This window comes from Callorhinchus milii, unplaced genomic scaffold, assembly GCF_018977255.1.
Source record: "Callorhinchus milii isolate IMCB2004 unplaced genomic scaffold, IMCB_Cmil_1.0 Scaffold15, whole genome shotgun sequence".
NCBI lineage: Eukaryota > Metazoa > Chordata > Chondrichthyes > Chimaeriformes > Callorhinchidae > Callorhinchus > Callorhinchus milii.
In genome coordinates this window covers 6,126,637-6,152,943 of record NW_024704756.1, presented here as the reverse complement: position 1 = coordinate 6,152,943, position 26,307 = coordinate 6,126,637, and the positions used below count along the sequence as shown (strand labels likewise).

The 26,307-nt window shown below is 35.7% G+C and overlaps 1 protein-coding gene across 5 annotated transcripts in view; it reads left to right on the top strand.

Moving 5' to 3' along the window:
• The window catches only part of diaph2 (diaphanous-related formin 2), a 275,153-nt gene that overhangs the window by 13,701 nt on the left and 235,145 nt on the right, over window positions 1–26,307 (top strand). For 3 of the 5 annotated variants that reach the window (XM_042340670.1, XM_007891860.2, XM_007891857.2), the window contains 4 exons: window positions 1,999–2,031; window positions 4,509–4,685; window positions 6,055–6,159; window positions 12,297–12,317. In XM_042340670.1, coding sequence (XP_042196604.1) covers window positions 1,999–2,031; window positions 4,509–4,685; window positions 6,055–6,159; window positions 12,297–12,317 — 336 coding nt within the window. The remainder of the gene's footprint in view (window positions 1–1,998; window positions 2,032–4,508; window positions 4,686–6,054; window positions 6,160–12,296; window positions 12,318–26,307) is intronic. The other 2 variants (XM_007891859.2, XM_007891858.2) reach the window with 2 other exon arrangements.

The following is a 26,307-nucleotide window of genomic DNA, read 5'->3' as shown; positions in this document are numbered from 1 at the left end:
ATATACAGTCAATTCACTTTACAGTATATTGTGTGAAGTGCTTTGAGATGTCTTGAAGATGTGATAAGGCGCTATATCAATGCAATGCAAGGATTATTGTTATGTACACTATGGTCAAATATGTTGGACCCCACATTTGTAATTAAAGAATTAATGTCTCATTGAGCTATTGAACGATCATGCTTGAAACATTAACCGTTCTTTTTCAAATGTGGGTTTGAATCCTCCTGCTTCAAATCCCCTGCCCTATCCACCCCACCATCAGTGGATGTGCTTTCTGCCATTCGGCCCCTGCCCTCTGGAACTCTCTTTGAGTCCCTCTGACTTGCTCCCTCCCTCACTTCATTCAAAGTCCATCTCTATTCTGCACTTTGGGGCATCTCCTTCCTCCCCACCCCCTTCAACTCCCACTCCTAGCTCAGGTATCAGCCAGAAGTGTCGAGCGCTTTGAGAAGTCTTCCGAATATGCACTTTGAGACGTTTAGAAGACATGAAAAGCGCTATATCAAATGAAAGGATTATTATATAAATGCAAATTTTATTGGATTGTTTGTTCTGCTGTGGAATTCTATAGTTACAATTTTTACTTCAAATTTTCATATGCTGCTTTTGTTTATTTCTATATTGCTGATTTTTTTAATATAAGGCTCATGGAATGCTCCAAGAAAGTTTTCAACATTTTTTTCATTCTAATTCATACCTAATTTACTGAAATTTTAAATATTTGTGCTCAGTCCTATATCGTAGAAACATGTACAATACTATGGAGTTGGTTGTAATGTAATCTAGTTTGCAACAATATCATCTACATTTATATAATGTCCTTCACATAATATTACACTTCACAGTTGTTGGATGCCAAGCAATGTAGAGGGGAAGGAAGAGATGACCATAAATGAGAGTCAAAGCTGCATGTAAAGTCAGATGGGGGGAAAGATAATGATAATAATCCTTACATTTGATATGGCGCCTTATCACGTCTTCGGGACACCTCAAAGCGTTTCACAGAATATAATGAAAAGTGAATTGACTGTATGTTTTGTGGGCAGCCAATGGCACACAGCAGTGTCCCACAAACAGTCGTGGAATAAAGTGACAAATTAATCATTTTTTTTGGAGTAATTATTACCCCGGAAAAGCGATTCACCAATCGACTTAACAACTGGGTTTCTACTTATTGATAGGTAAGCAGAGGCATACGGGGTAAGGAAACTTGCCCAACATTTTGCCCTGCCAGGAATTGAACGCAGGACTGAGGACTCCATGATGGAGGGGTAGAGGGAGGGAGTTTCAGAGGCTAGGGGTATTGTCACTGAAGGCTCGCCACTGATGGTGCTGAGGGGGAAGCAATAGGTGGAGCAGACCTGAGATACTTGAGGGGGCGGGGTAGTTGTTTTGAAGATTGGGGTCAGAGAAGGTATTGAGATGGTGAGGTTCATTGGTGTACAGTAACTGAAGTTGAGGGATCTTTTGTTCAAAGAAACATAAATTTCAGCACAAGAAACTGTTACAAACAATTGGTTGATCCACATAAATAGTGTCTACTGCAAGTGGGTTATTTCACAACAAAAATGTAGTGCATGTAAAAAAATGTTATCCCTAAAAGAATTGCTTTTACGAGAAGTGTTAACTTAAATGGCCCTTGCAGTCAGGTGAATTTGCCACCCCTGAGTTAACTTATTTGAATGTATATGTTTACTTGAGATGGATTTAAGCTTGTTTGATGGTTTTGTATGTTAATCTCCCAATACATTTTTTTCATAAACCCAGAGTATTAAATATTCAACCAGAATTATTGTTAGAGTATTTCGTATTAGTCATCTGTCTGTTTCATTGGTACAGCAAACTTCTAGTGGTTTTTATTTTGCATATTCTTGTCTTAGGCTCCCAAGTCAAGAATTTTCTTCTGTTCTGATTCTTTGCCTTGAGTTTGATAAAATGGTTGGGTTTGTTTTGCAGCTGAAGATGATGTGCTTTTCTTTTCTTTACCTTCCACAGAACCTTAACATAAAAACTTTGGCGGACGATGTGGTAAGGCCTGTTCAGGAATCTTATCTATCTGCCTGAGTTACCAAATCATGCATGATGAAAACTGAGGCGATTAACATAATTTGACAATACTTTGGGGCACTGATTAAAACATTTAATTTTGTTTGTTCTGACTTCAGAAATAACCAATTACTAATCGGAAAATGAAAAACATTTTCTTAGCTTTGCTTAATTGTTCAAACTACTCTTACTTAAGATAATGTACTTTTACTTAAAGATAATGTACTTTACTGCAAGAATGTAATAATCAAAATATAACTTTTAAATATATTTTAAATGAATTAAAGAGATTGTTTTGATAATTTCCACCCCCTTTCTATCTTGAGTTTCACTGGAATACAATTCCAGAGGCTGTTGCCTCTGGTACTTTGCTCAAGTGACAATTCTTGTGTGTGTCAGGAATTTGCACCAATCTATACCTATTCTAAGTCTGCACGTTACAACGTGGACCACTGGAGTGCAATCAATGGCTAATTTTTTTTTTGACTTTGACCGGAAAGTCAAATTGTGTGACCGATCTGTTGCTTTGGTTAAGATTAGCTACTTCAGCATTGTCCAGAAATTCAACCTACAGTGTGATCCCTATGGGCAAGCTAATCATAAATATCCAAACCAATGTACTGGAAAAAGTAAGTAGAATAAAAAGGATGGGTGTGGGGAGAGGAACCATGACTGTCAATCTGTAAGTGGGGGAATATGCATTAGTGGGTGAGATTGCATTTATCTAAAATGGTTGTGGGTGAATTAGTTTCTCTCTGTCATCTTTCCCTTCCAATAATTGGTGAACATCATACCAAACTGGGTGGACCAACTTGTGTGGTAACATTTCTGAGGGATTTTAATTGTCAGAGATTATGTGAGCTCTTGCACTAACTTGCTCAAAGTTCAAGCATCCATACAGTACATTGCATGACTATAACAGTTTTCAACGACCCTATCAAGATATGTTTTTACTAAAATTCACCATTTTGGTAATAAAATTGAGCACCTATATAAAGTGGACTTGTAGAAACTTTAAAATGAATTGAAGTTACTCTTTTTCCATCACAACCTGTTGTGCTATTTTAGTATGTTCATTATCGTTGCTAATAATAGAATATCTGTGTGATTTTATCAATAGTCATGATTCTTAATGAATTAATTCAATTTAAAATCTAAATTCAATCATCTGACATTGGTCCAAAGCGTTATCTTTCAAGATAGATTCGCTCTACTGTGAACGCTGCATGTTTTCTGTAATACTCTATTGTGTGCTACCCAGCTGTTGTATATTAAATTAGCAGGCAAAAATTTTCATATGGTTCAACAATAATACATAGCAGTCAACCCAGATAAGGTCTGTAATTATGAATCCTTATCTGTTAAGAGACATATTAACTTTAATTTTGTGAACTATGCTTTAACCATGCATGTCAATTTCAACTCCTAATAATGCATATGTACACTGCATGAAAAATTTGTTGATACAGCAATGTTGTATTGTTCTGCGCAGCTGCATTATTCATAATCGTGGTTCTGATATTTACAGTAATTGTAGAATGGTGATGTAAGAATTTTTAAACTGGCTAAATTGCTTTATTTTTCACTTTTCATGTGTGGTGCTGTTGCACCTTTCACTTTCTCTGATGGCATGTGGAGAGACACTTAGCTTCAGTTCTCTGGAATTCTTTCCCAAAAGCTTCCTGCCTCACATCCACCCTCTCCAATTTCAAAACCCTTACAAAAATTTACCATTTTGTGCCTTCAGTTATCTTTACCGAATTCCTTCAAAGTCCCCACTCAGACTCCCACTTTAAGATATTTTCCTATGCGAAAGGGCAAACCAGTTCAGGATTCAGTTCTACCATTGCTCCATTGAGAAGACAGATAGGGATCGACTCTCAGGCTCATTTTTGCCAGGACGACTTACTTAAAATAGTAAACATCCACCCAACATCTCCCTGATGTGAAAAACTGGCACATGAAACTTCACTCTTCCACTGCATGAAGTACCAATACAGTATGAAACACAGCTCCTTCAATGTGGGCTCCTTAAATTGTGCATCTACTAGAAGTAAATGGCACATGGCCCTGGAAGCTTCAGTATAATTGTTTAATTCAATCTATTGTCAAACCTAATAATAAACTTTATTGTGAGTTCTCAAGGTTTAAGATCCTTAAATGATTATCTGAATTGAATAAAACTGCACTTGGACCTGGGCAAACATGTTACAGTACCTCTACGGTTATATACGATATTCTCTGAAATTCTATATAACTAAGCTTTTGAGTAATGTGGAAACAAAATCTTAAAAACTGTGATTGTTCTTCTGGAAATTGGTTAGCAACTTATCTTATGGTAATCTAATTTAGCTTCTTTGCAAAATTGCATGAATGACTGGTTTTATAGTAGTCAGACAAAGGCCACTGAGATGACTTTTGTGAGAATGGTGAATTAATCTATTTGTTTATTTTGACAGCGTGATAGATTAACAAGTTTTCGAAAGTCAGCTACCAAAAGAGAAAAACCTCACATACAGCATCCTACTGATTCACAAGCAGCTATGAGTGATTTGCCAATAGCACAGCCAGTATTTGAAGAATGCTTTATGAATCTTTCTGAGAAAGAGATTTTGGATCTCTTTGAAAAAATGATGGTGAGTACTGTAGCTTCACTGAATTTCAAAGCTGTAATTGCTTAAATGTTTTCAAAATATTTTGGAGCCCAGCGGAACATATTAACATTGCACATTAGCTGATTGTAGTTCAATGATTAATCATAGTTATCAGTTTATAGTTCAGCATTTATATAAATCATTTGTAGTACAAATGTGATAGCATATGACTTGATGTTTTACGATGTTAAATGCAGTATTTATCACAAGCAGCAATGACCTGTTCATTGTAAACTGTTATATTTTGCCAATTTAACTATTGGATTATTTGGGGTCAAAGACAAACTTTTTCTGTCTTTATATGTTTGCAACTGTCTTGAGTATGGTCATGATTTTGTTGTTACTGATTCAACCTGTTGATGACAAGTGTAAAATCGAAATGAGAAATGAAAAGCTGTTCTATTTGTAGCCAGTTAATAGAGGACCTTATCTAGGTAAATTGGCTTTGGGGATGTCTGCAAAGTGAACAAAAAGATCCTTAATTTCCTTTCTCCACTTTTGCTTATTTGGGGAATTTATGCAATTTATTTAATTAAACTTTATGTATGGTACTAGTGACAGTTTATCACCTTCTTTGTTCAATTTCATGATCTCTAGCACTTAAAATAAACATCCTTTAGTAGTTGGGTTATCTTTGTGATTCTGTCTTTAAATCATTATGCTGTAGATCTGAGCTCATAAACTGTAATTCAGAAACTAACTTTAAAAAGTAGTTGATTTAGAATGCCTTATTATCTGTTCCAAATGCTGATCTCCGCAATACTTGTTTTTAATGAGCTAATGATGAGTTTGACAGGATGCCAACCATTGATAGTGCCTTGGATTATTTTGTCATTTTGCCAGGGTATTTCCTTTGAGCCAGTGGGTGGTATTTATTTCACTCTTTCCTTCTCCCCATAGAATATTGTTTAAGGTATACAGTATTTGAATGCTAAGTTTTATAATTTCTATTTTTGAATTGCTAGAATTGCTTTGAATTTGTTGGAAGCAGAAGTCTGTTTAAAAGTGACAAATCCAAATGGAGCTCAGAATTACTCACAAAAGCTTGTTCGTTTTGACATGATGGAAGAACTTTGAAGTTATGCAGTGGCTTTCATAAATATTTGGAAACCTGAGGATTGAGTGTTCCAAGAGTGCCTAAATTATTTTAGTTTTGAAACTTGAGGTGGTTGCAGGTACAAAATGCAGGGTAAGAAGGTCAACATTGCCTGTTTGTTTTATTATTGTCCAATTTAATAAGAGATAGAGGGAAAAAGTTAAATTGAGCTTCCGACTTTAAAAAGCTATGTTGGTCGTGGCCTGCATCTATTGGATGAACTTTTAAATATTTTCCTTATAATTCTTTTAACAGGAAGATATGAATCTCAATGAAGAGCGCAAGGCCCCACTACGTGGAAAAGATTTGTGCACAAAGAGAGAGATGGTTGTGCATTACATCTCTGCAACTGCCAAATCTGTAAGTTCTTTATAAAAACAAAGATTTTTATGAACAAACGGTTAAATGACATTTCTCAATCATTACATTATAATAACCTTAGCATGATCTGCTTTTGCTGAGCACTAATCCATGATTGCTGCCTAAATGTTCTCCTTTTGAGTGCTTAAAACTGCTGCTTAATAAATGTGGTTTAAAAGTGCCTTGGACTGTGGATAAATTGCTCATGAGGATTTGGCATACATCATACAAAATACTCTAATCTGAAACATGACTGTTTCATTAATATAAACCAGTAATACCTCTCAGTGTATGCCTCGTAGTAATGTGTAATTTTTAAAGCTTGGTTAATGTATCTTCAGCATGGAGTTAACTGCATAGAAATATCCGTTATTCACCTTTTTGCAAATCTAAAATTTGATTTAATTTGGCCATTCATTCTCAAATTTAAGGGTTAAATAAGAAATACGAACAGAATAACCTATCCCTCACATTTCACAATTGGATATGAGCTTTTTCATTAACAATTCCTGTTTTGAAGATTTTAACTAAACTATTGGACCATTAGTTTAGGTGACAATGTCGATTATCTATGACAGTTTTTGTAGCCGACTGTGAGTAATATAAAGTTTATGAAAAACAATGTGGCGATAGCTGGAGCAAGTAATATTTGAAGTCAAAGGAATATTGTCCTCACATTATATCTTGTGTGCAAGTTTCAAAAGATTTTTTTGAACAAGCCAGAACTATAGTTAGTTGAGAATGTTCCTGAGCACAAATACTGTGATATTGCTGGAGTATGAAAGAAGCTATTTTAATTTGATTTCAGTATCCAAAGGCAAAAATATGTTTTCAGTGATAACGGAAATTTGCTGTAAGCATGAACAGACATTGTTACCAGCAGAATTATGCCATGCATGAGCTTTTGCTTTGAAAGACTGAATTTTTTTTCTGAATTCCTCTGCTGGAGTCAAGAAACAAAATGTCTCAGAAAATAACATACATGTTGTGCTAGATCCTGAGCATTTTTTCTTGAATGCATAAAGGTAGGGTAAAACTTGGTGGTTGAAAAACTGTTGAAATAAATGGTTATTCATTCATAGATATTTAAATGAGAAATGTTGAACCAACCCATTTTTACAGGATTTGAGCAGCTTCCCACATCAAAATCACTTTCAAAATTTGTTTTGAAGTTCCAAAATAGACACACAGATGTTAGTGTTGTGAGTTAAACAACAGTCTTAGCTTTCTGAATGTTGTGCTTAAACATAATCAATGAATGTTGTTTTGATAATGATCACCAGATGAGACAGGGTTTGCGAAAATATTGGAGACAGAAAGTGCCACACTGGCTAGTTTCTCCCACATTAACTATATAGATTCTTAGATGAATGCAAAACATCCAAAATCTTAGGCATTGCATAAGTATAGAGACAAAAATGTAATTCTGTTCCTCAGCATAATTTTTGAACAGTACTACTGTTTGGAGGTTCTGAATTGTGCTTGTAATTTATATTTCCCTTGCATCCACCTCCTGTTTTAGTTGCTCAAAACCCTTTTCATCAAAGATAGTATTATCATTTATTTGTATGAGCTCAATATCATATCTATGCAAAATCCATGCTGCTATCTCTAAGATTCTGCAAAGCTTTGCTTGCCTGTGGATAATATGGGACAGGAACATTTGTTTGCCTCAAGCATTTTTCTTTAACTATTTGCCCTTGCCAGAATTCAAAACTTTTAAAAATTGGTATGTCATGGCAAAGGCAAATTTTAAATTTCCCATCGTTGCAAAGTCTTGCATATTGCACAGTGCAGAGCACATTTTATTCTTTATAAGCAGTATTTCTATGGTGCATTAGGTGGTGGATCTGAGTTGCTTTCTGCATTTTATACAAGAGAATTAAATGATTCAAAGTCATAATATGTAGTTTTAACTCTGAGAATTGAAGATTGACTTGAAAAGAATGTATGTAAATATTCTTGATTGAATTTAAAAGATGTCTGAGGATTAACTGTCACATGATTGGTTAGAAAGAAGCAATATAGAATGGAGTAATGCAGGAATATTTAAATAAATTAATCAGATTGATTTTCTTTTAAGCTATGAAAAAGCATTGTCCTTGGTTTTCTTTCAACCTTGGATGTTTGACAAAGAATTGGATCATACAATTTTGCATGTGAACCTTCCTTTTTTGATATTGCTGACTTTGAATTTGATGTAGGAACTAAGCCCCAAATCAGGAATTAAATTATTGACCCTTTTGTGCAGTACTTGAAGTACTGCATTGTTGGAGGTGATGCCTTTCAGATCAGGTGTTGCCAGTTCATTGGATAGTAAAAATCCAATGGAACTCAGATTTTTTTCTGGTGCTTTAGTTATAAAACGGTCCAATTCTTTCCTTTCTTAAACAATGGCCAATTGTCATAATTTAGCATAAGGAATAGAATTTAGAAAGATGTATCATGTTGAATGTTCTTTAATTATATAACATTTCAGTTTCAACAATTTCCTATTTTATTGAATATACCTTCAAAACCTAGCTGTAGTTAACTTGGTCATAATTTAGACACCAATTAGATGCATAAATCCTATTCTTTAGTTTGACAATTTTTTTCCGATAGCTTCATCTTTTGAGGTATTAGCATTCTCACCAAACATATTGACAAACTTAACATTAACTAAACTTAAGAATAATCCCCTCAGATATTTCAAAGCAGTGCACACACAGCTAACTGCATATTGTTATCAGGTGTCCAAGTGCTTTAATTCTGATAAATTGTAATGTGCATTAGTTGATTTTTTTTGTTGTATGTATTGGTTGAAGTAACTTTCTGCCCATTACGAATTCCAAATTCTTTGGCTAAATTATGCAAAAAATTATGAACAATGCCCATTTTAAGAAAACAAAGGACAATACTTTAAAACAAATTGGTAAAATTACTTTGTAGCAATGAACAATATTTTAGTTGTTTCTTAAAAATGGTCTGTATTACTCTTTCTATAACTTACAGCAGGTTTTTATAAGAATTGGCAGGTTTCACAGTTAATGGTTACCAAACTTTCCACAGAGATGTTAACAGTTAACATGTATTTTTTAATATTGGCGCTTGTTTCACAGGGAGTGAGCTTATTGTTAATAGATTAATTTTTGTAATATCCTTAAAATAAATTGGTCATGTACGGGATTATTTGTTCATTTTCATACAAAGAGCAAATATTTACTTTTTGGAGGACAATGTCAAATTACTGTTTACATTATACATTTATTCTCAATTTACACTGTATCAATAATATGATGCCATCTCATGCCCCTTAGGGGAGAAAAAGCTTCCTTTGTAGCTACATGTTCTAAAATATACAAAAAGTCATTATTATTTCATAAGAAATTAAATTTCAGGATGAATCAAACATAATAAAGCTATTTTAGGCATCCCAGGAAATCAGCAAAGTGGTTACAACAACAACCACAAAATTACATTGCAAAACGTCTTTCACATGGAGAGGATGTCCCATGGTGCTGAACAGTTGGGGATCAGGATCCCGCCGCTGATGGTAGGGCGGGTCGGGCAGGCGACATGGAGCAAGCCTAAGCCTGCTGAACAGGGAGCGGACAGGTTGATAGGGAGTCAGCAGGTCAGAGATGTAGGAAGGGGCAAGGCTGTGGATGGCCTTGAAAGTGAGGACTCGTATCTTCTGAGGGATGGGAAACCCGTGGAGCTGGGTGGGGGTGATGGGGTCACAGAGCCTGGTGCGGGAGAAGACATGAACTGCAGAGTTCTGGATGATCTGCACCTGTGGAGGGAAGAGCTGTGGAGGCCGACAAGGAGGGAGTTTCCATAGCCGAGCCTTGAGGTGACGAATGCGTGTATGAGGGTTTCGGCGGCCTGAGGGCTGAGGCAATGGCGGAGTCGCACAATGTTGCGGAGGTGGGGGAAGGCAGAGCGGGTCATGTCACCGGATATGAGGGAGAAAGGACAGTTGAGGGTCGAACAAGATGCCCAGGATCCTGACTGGTTTGGTGAGGTGGAGTGTGCATCCGTTGATGCTGATGCTGCCTGTGCCTGAGGTGCGGGGGTGTTTAAAACTAAATTTGATCACCTTGTAGTTTGCAGCCTATTCGTATCTATGCTGACTTCATACAGAATTTGTGGTGAACTTAACACTCAATGTTGAGCATCAATTTCAGCTTTTGAAATTTCAACCACAATTAAATTTCTTCTGTAATGCACATCAGTTTACATATATATTATTGAATGCACTTTGGTTCTAATCATGTGGTGCTGGTTCTTTTGTCGGTTGGCTAAAATCATTTCAGACAATTCTAGGCCATTCCCGAGCTTCGTAAAAATTAAGTACACAGATGCCACGATGGATTCCTGTACTGTATGAGAGTTTATATATAATTGCTCTCTTTCCCAATTCTTTAATGTGTGGTAAATGGCAGTGGAATATTGCTGTTTATTTTGTGTTATCTGGACCGCACACCCCCCCCAATACTATTTCAAGATCAAGTGTTCTCCTTGCTTGTATCCCTCTTCCAAATTCAACCCAGAAACTTCAGATTTAATTGGCTTCTTATTTTGTCTGTTGTGTTGCTGGTACAGAAAAACTGTCATGTTTGCCAATATATTACTTTATTTCTAATTGGTCTAATTTTCTGAAATGATTTAACTTTCTTTTACCTCCACCCTCCCTCTAACCCCCTACCATCCTGCCAGCTCCCTCCACTCAGCAAGCTCTGCCCATGTGGGCCTTCTGCTACTGTGCCCCCACCTTCGGGAATTCCATCCCACAGTCCCTCCTCCTCGACCCCTCCCTTGCCTCCTTCAAGACCCGTCTCAAGACTCTCCTCTTCGACCGTGCCTTGGCCATCCTCCTTCTTCCCTCCCCCGCCCTCCACCCTCCCCGATCCCGACCCAGCTGGGGTCCAAGACACTAACCGTCCAATGCCTTGGGACATCCTCCTGACGTGAAAGACATTATACAAATGTAATTTTGTTGTTGTTGAAAGGTGCACTATAAAAATATAACTTGCAGTTGGAATTAATCAATTTAAATTTTGTAGGAAAGCGCCTTGTCATGACATGGCTTGTCAAACATAATTTTATAACCTATTATAACACACCGATGTCAAGATATTGTGTCAGAATTACAGTTAGCACTTAGACATAAATTAGACATACTATTTGAAATACAGTTGAGATCAACAGTTTACAATCATCAATAAAATAGGAATGGGAATCTGAAAAGCTAGCCAATTAATATATCTTAAAATTAGATAAAATTTAATCAATAATCTGAAAATTCATGAATGTGTCAACTACAGCTGTATCTTAACAAGTAAGCATATAACAATGTTAATGCTAATAAAATGANTTTTTTGTCAAGTGAACAGAAATATGAATAACTCCACCAAAAACACAAGAATAACTAGCGCCAAATTTTTAAAACCAGTTGACTTAAATATACAATCACTTTCGTATATCACATACATCATTTGTTGGTTCTTTCTTGCTTCAAACCAGAGGGAATTTGGTTCCAAATGTTCCAATTTTTTAGAACCAGCCTATGGTAGTTCTGGAAATATTGCACAATGCAAAGGTTTGTTTTAAAGAAGATTGAATAACTACTTCCAATATATTGGTAATGTAGCTTCAGGTGGCGAGGAAGTTAACTTATTATTTTCAAACATTTATATAAAACTGTAGATTCAGTTCCCAATTCCCTCTGGATTGAAGTAAGAATGAACAAATGATGTATGTGATATATGAAAGTGATTGTATATTTCAGTCAAGTGTTTTTTGATTCTTAATCTTCACAAATATGCTTTGTCTTACTTGGAGGTAAACATAATTGAATTGACTATTTGAATGTTTGAAGCATTTTACTGTGAAACCTGCTGAAAGTGGAAATAAAACCAATTAAATATTGCCATAGTATGTTTGTAGATGCTAAAATGTACTCAAATTGAGAAGATAAATTCACAATTTTGAGAAATAATATCGTATTACTAATACTAAAAAACAGTTGAATTGATTTTCTGATTAAGAGCAATGTAAATTATGAGTTTACTACTAATATTGCTGTTTTTTTATTTTTGTTCTTACTTTCCCGCAACAATATTAATTTATTCTGCACTGACCTCTGCATTCAGATAACTGGTAGCAAGGTCTCGGTGAGTACTGCTGATGGTTTTATATTCATTATAATAGCTATAGATCATAGAGTTTGTATAAGGAATGATTTACTCCCAACACTCAAACTATAAATTAATTCATCACAGATGTACCATTCAAACAAATATATTTGAAAGCCAGAGATATTCAAACAAGAATAGAACTCTTGACGCCTCCATCAATTTAGTTATGAACCTTCACAGAAAATGTATTAAATGTCATCTTTTGTATGGTTATTTTACTAAACAGAACATTTTGCATGAGCACTTTTTAAAGGGACTCTGGCGTCCTCATATTATTCAGTAAATTGTATTTAAATATAGTACATTGCCTCATAAATTGTTTTATTTTTCACTACTAAACATTTAAGAATTTTTAAAAAATCATTAAAACCTGTTGGAAAGTTGAATTTCATTTTGAGTGAAACACATGTTCCTCTCCAGCCATTTTGTCCATGTGAACTTCAGAAAGGTGAATTTCTTCCTCACAATTTCAGGATCAGACAAATTATCAATTTGTGGAATGGAGTGGTAGTGAAATCACTCAGTATTAAAAACTGTTCTTTTGTGAAAATTTTCAATTTAGTGATCTTCCTTGCTATATACGACGATTCATTTTGGATTTTGGCTTTGGTTTTCCCCTGCATTTGGCATCAGATAATAAAAGTTCTCTTTTTTTCTGCTGTATGTCTTCAACACAAGAAAAGTTCAACACAGTTGGTATTTTGTTAGCTCTCAAAATTCTACATCTTCTGCTGCAGATTTTTGGCTTATAGGAAGCGAGTTATTTCACTCTGCACATATCTCAATTGTTCTCTACAAGAACTATTTCACTTGCAATGAAACTTCACAACATCCATCGTGACTCATTCAAACACTGAATGTGAACATTTATGTGGAATGCAATGAACCCTAAAAAACAACTGACTCTTGCAATGCCCGTCTTCTGTTTAACTTTTCAAAGTGAGAAACATGATCTCGTACGAGTCATTGTGACCAACTTGCCTTTTATGGCTGAATTTATCTTTGTGGCACATAGAGCTCAATATAGAAAGCACTCTTCCACTCCCAGGTCCAAAAGAGAATTGAGTGCAAGTATGGATTATTTGCAAAACTGCTTTCTTAAAGGATCATCAACCGTTCCATGTTGCCTCCTTTGATGTTGGGCCAGTGAAGTGGTCAGCCTTGATGCTGGCTAAAGTATAATACTAGAATTGCTAGGGGTCATCCATTGTAAAACTTTGCTCTGACCATAGGTGCTATAAGTTGTAATTTAGTGTACGTATACACCAGATGTATGTTTAAATTACGTTTTTTGAGGTGGACTGCAAAATAATTCATTGGCAAAATGTATCCAAGGAGCAGTTGTGGCATTATGACCAAGTAAGCTTTATTTGGTTCCTAGGGCATCAGAAGGGGTTCTGTTTATCTAGGCACTGCTAACTCCTTGAATATCTTCCAGATGTAGATGAAATGTGTTGTTTTTATGCTGAAGGAGTAGTCAGCAAAGCCACATCCCTAATGAAGAGGAGATTGATCAGCCCAGTTAACCTAAATTATATGTGCTACTACTTCAGGATTGGAGAGGTTTACAAATTTAATGATGACAGAGTGTACTGGGAGATGATGTCTTTCACAGGACATGGTATGCCCTGTTTCCTGAAAGGTGACTGTAAAGTGCATTTTGTTTTCTTAATGGTCCCTATGAAACTTGAATAGTTTAAGCAAGCTGAACATCATTTTGTTGAATCTACACTTCCTGTGCACTTCAACTAAATTTTCTCACTATAGTGAGAGCCTAAACAGGACCTTGTCATCACAAATAATTATTTACTTGTTAGTTTTGATTGTAAGTTCACCATCTTTTTCTGCAAGAGGTTTGGATAATCATCAAGTTCCATCAACTATTATTGGCAAATATGTAGTTTATTGGTGTTATTTTTTAAAAATATATATATATTAAATGCTATTTGAAAGAGTAAAATGTGCTATCACTCACAAGAAACATGCTGAAGGCAAACTCTAGCCAGTTGAAAAATACTGCCAATTCTACTGAACTGAAGAGCACCATGTGCTATTTCACAAGATGAAGGAAATCCAGATTGTTCTTCATTATCAAACTACAAAATTGACAAAGTAAATGAAGCATAACATTTCATTTTCATCAAGATACTCAAATTTTATTGCTCTGGAGACATAAAAAGGGCTGAGTAAAATCAGAACCTTCTGCTTGTAAGTTCTGCTCAACAAGCTGACCTAACTGGGAAGGCTGAGCATCACAGATGAAGTGCACTAACAAACTGCTTCTATGATTCTAAACAAATGGGGCAGCACTAAATAAACAAATTCCGAAAGTTACACAAGAGGGTCACAGCAGACTTCTTCAAAACAATCTTTCTGCAGAGCTAGAACATCCAAATGTATTATAAAAAAACTTTGTTTGTCCTATGGACCAGAAGCTCATAGTGCCATGGGAACTTGACCATCCTTCTGAACAGGCAGATGGAACATTTAAAAAAAAATCTCATCTGAAGGACGCCACCTTTAGCAATGTGGCTTAAACCCACAACTTACGGTACAGCAGCTAAAATCACTGCAATGTATGTTGTGCAAGACTCTGTGTAGATATTAAAAATATTCCAAAAGATGCTCAGAAATTCCACTATTAATAACAACCACAAGAAATTAAATGAAATTATACAGTGTAAATTCTTAGCATTATTAAGAAATGAAACAAGGAATAAACAAAACCACAATATGAAAACCCCACAATTGTTTCTGGAAGTATTCTACTAAAGGTGGTATATCAACTGCAAGGATGATTTATTAATATTGAGATGCCCAGAGGGATAAACTATTTCCATATCAATAAACAAGATGCAGGTGAGGCAGAACACACGATCTAACACTTTAAATTACTGAGAGGAATAGATATAGTAGGATAAAAGCAAGGTTAAAATATTGAAAGCCACATTAGTAGGCATAGGTGCAAGATTAAAATTAGAGGAACTTTTGCCTCATGTTTTACAACTTCAAACAAAAGCAAATGCTTTTAAAAATGAATGGACAAGTGTCTGCTTTGGAACTACAGTGGAGGATAGAGGTATACACAGATTGAGATGATCAAATTGATGAATGGGACACAATAGTATATGCTCTGTATATGTCACGGGGGTGGGGGGGGCGGTGGGGGGAGAGAGAGAATGCAGCCCACAGTCAGCAGAGAGAAAAAGCCAAGTGATTCAATGACTAGAGATGTCAGTATTTTAGCAGAATTTTCCCCCAGAAAAAGGTTAATGACAATATGAAAGCGCTTGGGAGGGGTATGGAGTATTTCAATTGACTTCATGGTACTTTCTTATTCCTTACTGTTTTAAAACAATGTAGATAAACCAAGAGGTCCCAAAATTGGTAAAACATTGTCACTAAGACAATGGATGGATATCTGGTTTACTTTCTTAAATGTTTAAGGACCTGACTCAACAGATAATTATCCAACAGTGTGATCCAACCGGAGTCTTAACTGTTGGAAGATGTAGCACCATAACGACGACAACAAATTACATTTGTATAGCACCTTTCACTTCAGGAGGACGTCCTAAGGCGATCAACTATCAGGGATCCGCACCTGAGATGGTAGTTGGGATCAGGAGGGGTCGAGGGCGGCGAGGGTTGGGTTAGGAGGGTGACCGAAGAGAAGGGTCTTGAGACGGATCTTGAAGGAGGCAAGGGAAGGACTATGGGATGGAGTTCCAGAGGGTGGGGGCAGAGAGGCTGAAGGCCCACCTACTAATGGTGGGGCAGGCAAGGTGGGGGACTTGAAGCAGGCTTCAATCAAATTCTGCAAAAAGATATTAATGAAGTATTAGGATCAGCGGTATTTAATATAGGAATCAGCAGAATCTTTGTCTCACATCTGGATTTTTTTCTCATTTTTAACCATCTGTTTATCATCACCAACATGTTACTTGCTTAAACCTCCACTTATTCAAACTCCTTTGAAATTACTGCACCATAATTATACAGTTAAAGGAATGCAATTATGCCACTCTGAGTTAATTATATGAGTCTGCTCTTCCTGTGTGCTGCTAATTTATTAGAAATAAGTGAATTTTAAACTGAAGAAACAGCACCATATGCATTTTGTTTTAAAATATAAAAGATACAATTCTGTAAAATTACAAAATGTAATTCCTACGGGGGCGAAACTAAGTGTTTATATTTTCACCAATCATATTGGTGAAGGCAGTAAGTTGTTCCTTAAATCAAATGACAATTCTGAAAGGAAGGTTTACTTTTTATAATAATTAGCTGAACAGTAATGGGAAATTTGACAGTGTACAATAGTCTACTTGTTTTACTATAGAGCATGAACTTGATAGACAAAGTAAATCATTCTTAGAATGGACCACACACTCATTGAAAGTTGTATGCACTGACAAAATCCAATGCTAAGAAGTTGATAAAAGAAATAAAGTTGGTGGAATTATCACTGTTAATGTTCAGGAGGTGAATGAAGATACAATGAATTAACCAATATGATCGAAGCCCTTCATTATCTCATCAGTTCAACCAACTAAGACCATACAGATATCACACCTTACAAAATATCAAAGGAATCTAAACAAACGCAAGAGACAATAACCTAATGGCTGTCTTTACCTAACTTCAAAGAAGGAAGGATGCAATAGGCAAAAATAGTAAAACATATTTTTTAAAAGAGCAGAGAAATACAGGAAAGAGAAAATAACAGATAATCATCAGATAACAATAGGTTATGCTTTTAAAATTCTTTCTGCTTGTATTTTTAGTAATTTTTAAAACAAAAATTGTATATTTTTATGTTTACTATTCTATTATAATAAAGCAATATGGATTTTGAAGCACTGAAGGTTTAAGATGCACAAAATGAATTCCTACAGGGTTTTCAGATCTTTGCAATGGTTTTAAAGTGCAAATCAATTGTCAAAGTAATTACAATAAATTGCAGAAATCAGTACTTTTACATATCTACTAAAATGTCTTTGTAGCAAAATTGTTGATATTAAAATGCATGGATTCTGTAAAGAGTGCAGTTAAAAACAAAATATTCTTGTACAGCTTAAATTTTTAAGAATAAAAACTTAAGTATCTCTTTGGTACAAAACAGAAATTATACTTGCCTAACCAATGCACTGCTAAACTGTGGTTTATATACTAATTACTGACCACTTTGCTTCCTGGCGTAATATATGATACAGCAAAAACCTTCATTAACAGATATTTACTCAACCATATATAACATGCTTCAGGGAGGTGGTAAAACATGTGTTAAATTTACAAGGAATATAATTTCCTGGGTACTATTACTGATCAGACTTTTGATGCAGTAAATTACTTTATTCTTAATGCTGAACAAGTATTTCACCGCAGGTTAGCTATGCACATTTGCATGCCTGGCCCGTTAGCCACACTCATCGGAGATCATAAAATAAAATATTTGTATTCTGATATTGAAGGCTCATACAGGAAATATCTCCAGAAATGCCATGTCTTATATTTGCTGCCTTAAGTAAATGTTTAGGATAATGAAGTGCACAAATTAATTGAGCATTAAATATAGAGTATATGTACATATCTGTGTGTACAGATTCGGAGTCCTGTAGCTCAGTGGTTAGAGCACTCGCTTTGCAAGTGAGAGACCTGAGTTCAATTCCAGGCAGAGGGCAAAACCTTGGGCAAGTTTCCTTACTCCACACGCCTAATAATAATACCTCCCAAACCAAAAACAATAATAAATTGGTCATTTTCAATCTACGACTGTTTGTGGGATATTGCTGTGCGCAATTGGCTGCCGTGTTCGCCCACAAATATACAGTCAATTCACTTTACAGTGTGTTCTGTGAAGCGCTTTGGGACGTCCTCCCGACGTGAAAAGCGCTATATCAAATGTAAGGATTATTATTATTACATATATTTACATATATATATATTGTATGTGTGTGTGTATGTATATATATATATACACACACAACAACAACTGATAAGTGGATGTTCACAGACTTCAACAAACCTTGAAAATATTTGCTGTTAATGAAACGCATCGTAAAACAATAACTTTCAAGTCGGGAAGGTGTCTCAAGGTGCTGGGATACAAGGGGTGACGGGTGGAGGGAAAGAGGACAGGAAGCACAGTCTAAGAGGAAGGTCTTGAATTGGTCCCTGGAGGAAACAATGGAAGGCGTGAGCCATTGCAACGCCGGAGATTGGGGAAAGAGAAGAGAGTTTCTCCCAGTGTCTTGGCCAATAATTCGCCAAGATTAAAGAAAAAGTTCTTTCGTTTAATTGCTGTTTGTGGGGCACTGCAATGCATAAATTGGCTGCTGTATTTGCTTACAAATTTGGTCGCTACACTTTACAGAACTACTCTGAAGTTGATAAAGTGTTGCGTCAAACGCGAGTATTATTTTCTGCCCACACTGATTGAGGCTTTTGTATCATTCACCATTTTCATACACTGGGGCAAGCCAAATACCTGGATAGATTTTTAGCGATACCCTTGACACATCCACGAGAAGGTATGCATGATCAGGTAAAGATACCTTTTTTGTTTTTATCTTGTGATTATTGAAGGCTTGCATGCTTCTGGATTTATTTTTATTAAAGTTATTTTTTAGAGAGGGTCTCTGAGTCTTGGGAATCTTAGTTTAAACAGACAGATTATAACTATAATTTCAAGGAACATGATTCCTATTTGCATGAGGTCCTAGTCAAATCTACTTTAGGCTGGGGATCAACCCGATTTTGAATTGCCAGGGTGCTTAGATTTGTTGATTTGGATTTTTGTGGTTACACCTCCAATGAATCTCATGAGCACTGGTTGCCTGGGTAACAATTTCATTTAAGTAACTGCCAAGAAAAACTAAATGATCCTTTTGTTCAGACATGCATTGACTTCTTTGGTGTTAAATTGAATGAGGTAGAATCTATTGTTCACCTTTAATAGGCTATTGTACAGCAAATATTGCACTGAATATTAATGGAAGATACTGTGCTGGCTTTGGCCTGTTCTTTTCATTGGTGGAATCACACATCATAATCTAAATTAAGTCAAATACATTATTCCATTATTTTGAAAAATGTCATCGCGCCCAATTTATGAAGAGGTACTGGCCTGTTCGGAAGAAAAGTCCCACAGTAAGCCTGTTAGACGAAGATGGAATGCTTGAGTTTCTCTCTGAAATGCTATGGTAGGAACAAATTGATTTGAAATACTGTTGCATTCATTTAATTATGTGAATTATTGGTGAATTTTAAGATTATGATTCCAATTATTCTGATTCACAAGGCATTATGATAAGAAAGATTCAAATGACTCAGTCTCTGAGTTCAAGTTCAAGCCCCAAGTTGGACGTATGTAATCTAGGCTGACACTATATTACAGCATTGGGGAAGTGCTGGCATTGTTAGAGGTGCCGTCCTTTGGCTGAGATGTAAAACCAAGGGCTTGTTTGCCTGTTCAGGCACTATCGAAAAGAGAAGAGAGTTTCTCCTGGTGTCCTGGTCAACAATCCCCTGGATAAAAGTCATTTACTTCAAGGTTATTATGGGACATTACTGTGCATAAATGGCTGCTGTGTGTGCCTTAAAAATAAAGACACTACACTGATTTGATACAGTGCCTTATCACATCTTTGAGATGTCTCAAAGCCCTTCACAGAATATACTGTAAAGTGAATTGACTGTATATTTTGTACGTGAAATGCGGCAGCCAATTGTCCCACAGTTGTGGATTGAATGACCAAATTATTTTTGAAGGGATTATTCAAAAAGCAATCCACCAATCAACTAACAACTGGATTCCTACGTACTCCAAGGTGAACAGAGGGGTAAGAAAACTTGCCAAATGTTTCGCCCTGCCCGAGAATCAAACCTAGGTCCTCTAGCTTGCGAGGCGAGCACACTGACCACTACGCTACATGACTCCACAAAGTCATTACACTTAACCATACAATCCTATGCAGCGCTTTGAAACTTCCCGATGGCATGATATCAAATCCAAGGATCATTATTTAAACTGAAAGTATTTCATAAGCCACATCAAAACCCATCACCAGCAATTTTTCTTACTTAGATGTTTGAAGGTCAAGAGCTAAAATGTAGAGGAGGTAGAATAAGGAAACAGGAGGGAAGTTTGTCTCCTGTGTAAAGATGTTGATTGTGAGAATGAAGGTGACTGGTAAGTCATAAGTTCAAAGCTAACAATGCAATGGAAATCAGTGTTAGAAACACTTTGGTTAGATATCCTAATGTCATGGTAGGGGGCAGTATTGCTCTGCTGAAAGACAAATTATAATTGTGTGCCTCATAATCTACTGCTGTGTCTATACCAGGACCCAGAAATAAACACACATAGATGTGTTTTATTGAGGGTGTGGCCTGTTGTTTGGTTATACTAGAACCTGCAGGATTGAAAATGAGTACAGTATATATACCCTCATTGCTTTCAGTTCAAATTTCTTGAACTAATTAAACAATTGTTTTTAACAAAGGATCACCATTTATTCCAAAAGGTGCTGTGAAAGGGGATGCTTCTAATTAATTGTATAATTATATATCTGTGAGCATTCAGTCTGATTGTCTGCTTGATATTGACCAGGAAAATGTGAGTTATAACTTGCATAAACTATTACTTACATTTTGATTTCAAATAATTCTGATAAAAGTGGTTACAACAATTTGTTAAGAAGGAAATTATTTCATTGACCACTCTTGCAATCATTTAATGAGGTGGTTCGTGTGGCGATATTTAAATTCCTAGAGTTATTCCAAAGGACATCAGCTGTAATATTAAACTGGATCTACCATGGGTATAGGAACTCATGTTTTCACCAGGTTTCGCGGTTAAACTTGTAATTCTGAATCTGAACTATTTGAACAATTTTTAAAAAGTGTTATGTTTCTTGTAGATGGTATTACAATTACATTTCTAAGTATTGCAGGGTACTCCCAGCTTTGGAGATTACTCTTTTTTAAAAAAATCCTGCTGTTCATAAGAAAATTATGCGTGGTGATCTTTGTGGTTGACTTACTTTGATGTGCGAACTATGCTATATGATATGGTAAGGACTTGTGGCTTTCTTTATATTAAAGAAAGCTTTAAGGTCCAGATAAAAGATCAATTATGGGTGTTCCCTACATTTTACAGCACATTGTTTTTTCACCTACGCCAGGGTAGCAGAACAATAGGGTACAAATTCAGAGTAGTAAGGGCATCTTCAAGACTCACACCAGGAAGTATTATTTCTCAAGAGTTTAACAGCTGGAATTGACTCACAAGTTGAGGCTAGAAGAATGGACTAATTTTTTAAAAAAATGCTATGATGGGTGGGTTTTCTGGAAAAATGAAATCAAATGATTCAAAGGGCTTTTTCCATCTGAACCAAATTTGTGAATTTCATTATATTTTTGGAGTCCTTGGTTATCCATCACAAACAGTTAGATGTGAATTGACCATTTTAAAATGAAATTGGAAGATGCAAGCTGTGACTGTTAAGCTCTAAACATGAAAGTTATTTGCTTTTCAAGCTGACTTACAGCCACATTACATTAAATATATTCTTGATTTATATTTAATGTAATTTAAATATTGTCATTGCCCAAGTGACTGGAAAAATAATTGCTGAAAGAGGTTCAAAATTACATTTATTAGCAAGAGATTTAATAGAGTGCGAAGGATTTGATGGATCCAATCTCTGTGGTCAAAATCTTTGCTGGATCCTTGCATAACAAAATCGAACGAAGAAGAGGATAGATTTCCTCAGAGTCTTTTAGTTTGGTGGTGAAAATATAACTAATCACTTACGATAATTAAGGGAATTGAGGATTTTCAACAATGCTTTCCAAAATTAAATAAAATTGAGGTGGCTGATAAGCGATCCATCCCAGTAGTTTTACGAAAGATTGTTCAAAGAGACGTATGGAGACTAAGGATAATTAACACTCTGAGAATTGTACACCCTTTATAATAACTAATTGTTTTACAGTATATTCAGCTAGAATTTTATGTTCAGGATCACAGTTCTGCCACTTCATAATTGGTTCTGAATTACAAATGAGGGCTATCGCCACTGAAATTATATTGCATTTTTTCATTTGTTAATATCTGAATATTGTTAATTACTGTAGGTAACTGTGATTATCTAATGGTTCTCATATGCCAATGGGCACCAGAGACTAGTTTTATTAAATATTTTCCTTATGTATTATAAATTCAGGTGGATAATAGATATAGTTTTAAGGGTTATAATAAGAGACAAATGTGGTGTTATTTATACAAGTGAAATTGGAAGCATGGATTCATGTTCATAGAACCTTTCTATCTATTCCGGACTTTTTGGAGGACTTTTGAAGGGATATTTCTCTCCCCCCACCCCCTAGACCAATGAAATGAAGCTTAAAACAATTCAGTGAAACAGCACTTTAAAATTTTACTGAGTTGCTCATGCTATAAAAATCAGATTGAGGTTTTGTTTACTTTAGCAGTAGGTGTTTTGCGTGCACATTTTGATGAAGATTTACCCCTCCCGTCAACCACAGGATCCCATGCTTTCACCAATGCCATTCTAGCTGGTTGCTAAAGATTTGTGGCAGCAACAGAGGTGATTCAGCCTTTGATTTTTCACCTGAGATTTTCGTCCATTTAAGATTGGTTCATTGTGTAGATTTGCCTAGGGCAGTGATAGGAGTAATTAGTATTATGAGGTTTGGGCTAATTTATCTCAAATTGAAAATTTAGTATATGGTATTAGTGGGATTTTTCAGAATTTAAGAAATACAAGTGGAGACTATATTCAGATATGTTTTAACTCCTGGTAATACCAGAAAAAGGAATTTTATCCATTTTGATGCTTGTGAGGTGATGAGACGTCCTTTGAATGAATACTGTTGAAAATCAAAAGTATAATCCCACTTAAATTATGATTTTGTAATGTGTATTTCCCCTTTACACAACAAGATTACATTTGTATAGTGCCTTTCACGTCGGGAGGACGTCCCAAGGCGCTGAAAGATGTAGTGAGATCTAACCAGCAGGCGCCTTTCGTAACTATTAGTTTCAGTTCTTAATTTATGTGTAGTCACCTATGATTTCAGGTTACATTACATTTACCCTATCATTTACATTTTTGTGTGAAGTGAAATGAATGTTGGCTTACTAAATTCTAATTTTCAGAGCTGCATGAAGAGTCATTGATTGGATCTATAAATTAATCTACATTAAAATCAACATAATGTTTTAAACTTTGTTTTAATTCACTTTGCTTTTATCTGCCCATGAGAGTACTGTCTTTCCCAGGGTCTTGACCAACAAACTCCCAAATAAAATTTCACTCACTCCTTGGCTGTTTGTGGTTATTGCTGTGCTCAAATTGGTTTTCTCGTTTGCACTCAGTTTTCCTAAGGGGTTGCAAAATAAATAACTGCAGTGCAAAAAGGAAAATGCTGAGATGAAATTCACACTGGTCAAATGTGAAAATGTTTGACGCAAGTGCTCAGTGTCGAATCATTGTTGCATACACAATGTAGTATAAAAGTATATGGGATTGTCACATCTGTAATCGTATATGATCTAATAGCTTCTGGTTCTACTCTGGCATCCAAACAGATCCAGAGAAGGGATTTCCAAAAAGAGGTAAATCCTTACCTGAAAATATGAATGCAACTGATCCCTGTAAATGTTGTTTATTAACAGTTTATCACAGCAATGGTGGTATATTTATTACATTCTTAACATCCTCCATAAATCACAGGAATTGCAGTGCAGTACGTGGAGGATATTTTCAATTTGAAGAATTAAAAAGACCTGAGAGCAAACTAGATAATCTTTTTTTTCCTTTCTTTATAGCTTTCCTTTCCTCTCCCCTTCACACCATGATTTTGAGCTCTGCTTAGCAGTTTATTTTCTTTTTCTTTCCCAGCAGTGATAGTTGAACACAAGTGAACCTTAGGCTACCTTATTGAGGCATGCTCTGAAGCCTCTCATCTTTTGCATAATGTTGAAGGTAGTTGTTGAAGTAAATTGAAATACTATCACCTTCTTAACGAATAGGAAACTGCAAATCGGTAAACTGCTGTTTAAAGAAAGAGATGCCAGAGGGAATATTTCTGTACAGAGAAAGAATGGAAATATAGAATTGGGTAAAAGACTGTCAAGCGATCAACAGAAAACCCAGAGCACGATGGAATCTACCTTCACTGAATTCATCTCCTGGAGAGAAGATATGCACTGAAATTTCCTAAACCCCCAAATCGATCAAGCTAAAGTGTCACTCGTCCATTGGAATGATTCCATCTGGCCTCAAATTAATGTATACCATGGATACATTATATCAAGTGTTTATTGCTATTCGTATATCTTCCAATGCGCTTGGAAGTAAATAAATACAGGGAGAAGAAGTAACCCCAATGAAACCTTTTCTCCAGTTATAAAATATTGTCTTTATTATGATGATAATTGTTTATTTACTTATATGCACTCTCAATTATATTTAATCATTTGTAAATAAAATACCAGTTTGAAGTATTGGTGTCTTTGCAACGTTTAGTTTTAAAAGCAATTCAAGCCAGAGTCTCAAATCTAATCTTGTCCTTGGGTAAATCAATTACATGACTGAACTGATAAAGCGACTAAGTCAAGTCAGTTTGCACTGATGCTAAAGATTGAATTATGTATGCCCATCTCACACAAGATGAACTTCTTGGTTCATAACTGTATCTGGTATAGTTAAGCTTATATACTTTATTTAGTAACTGCAGATCTCATCATAATTAGTACATAAAATTACAGAGGTGGACTTGTGGAAGGCAATTTTTATTCTGCTTATCAGTGAAAAATCACATGTCAATGAGAGACAAGAATTGGCTGTCAAGCAATTGGCAAGTGAATGGAATAACTTACCTTGGCAAAAAATATTGAATAAGTATTAAATTGATGCATCACAGGTTGGATTCAAATTGAGTTACCTAACTTGCATTTTTTTTAAAAAAGTTATGTTTGAATCTTTTATGAAAGAAATTAAATTGTCAGATGAAGAACGGACTACACTTCGTCACTGTCCGTCCAGTGTTTGTGCAGCAGTTTTTCATATGTTCTGGTGCTGAAAACTTGACATCTTAGAATGTCTTGTCTTTATAGGTTAAATGTAAATACAGTGCAGAATACATGTGAAGCATATCTTAGTTATGCTTCACATGTTTGGGAGTGGTGTTACTCATATTTTCACCTTATTTGGCATTTCTTGTAATAAAATTACTACTAGGTGCATGGGAAAAAATAGTACATTTGAGCTGAAGATTGGAAGAATTAGTTTTAGACCAATATTGCAAGCATCAGTAGCTAACTTTTTTCTCTACATTGTCTCTCTTCACCTGAAGGCATGTGATTCCTTTATCTTTCTATTGGAGTATGGTTCTGTGGATGTGCTGAGGTTCCTCACTTGAATGGCCATTCAAGCATGAACCATGAATGTGAGCACAACAGGTTTTTTATCTCTGCAGGTACTGTCGCCAAGTTCTCACTTGACATCCATACATACACTGTCCAGTGGGTCTCTGGATAGCATTCAAGACAAGGAACTCTACTTGATTGTGCCTTCATTCACACAGGAGAGCTGAGGGAGATTGTAACACTCCATTTGTTGCCTCGGCTGGGATCAGTTAACTTACCAAAAAACAAGGTTTTGAACCTGGAATTTCTGGTCTGCGTGTCTGAGTGCTGTTTAGTATTAAGGTATTTCCTTTACCAAGTCGGCCATATAGAGGATTATTTGGGTCTAAAATAAAGACTGTAGATTTAGAAATGTTCAAATGGTTACTCAATAGTATATTTTTTGTTTCAACAACTTTCTTTCCCACAAATCTTTGGAAACCTCATCAGTGAATTTGAACAGGATAAAGCCCCTTTTGTGTAAAACCAACAGTAAAAATGTTTTTGAATTGGTGTTCTTTCAAT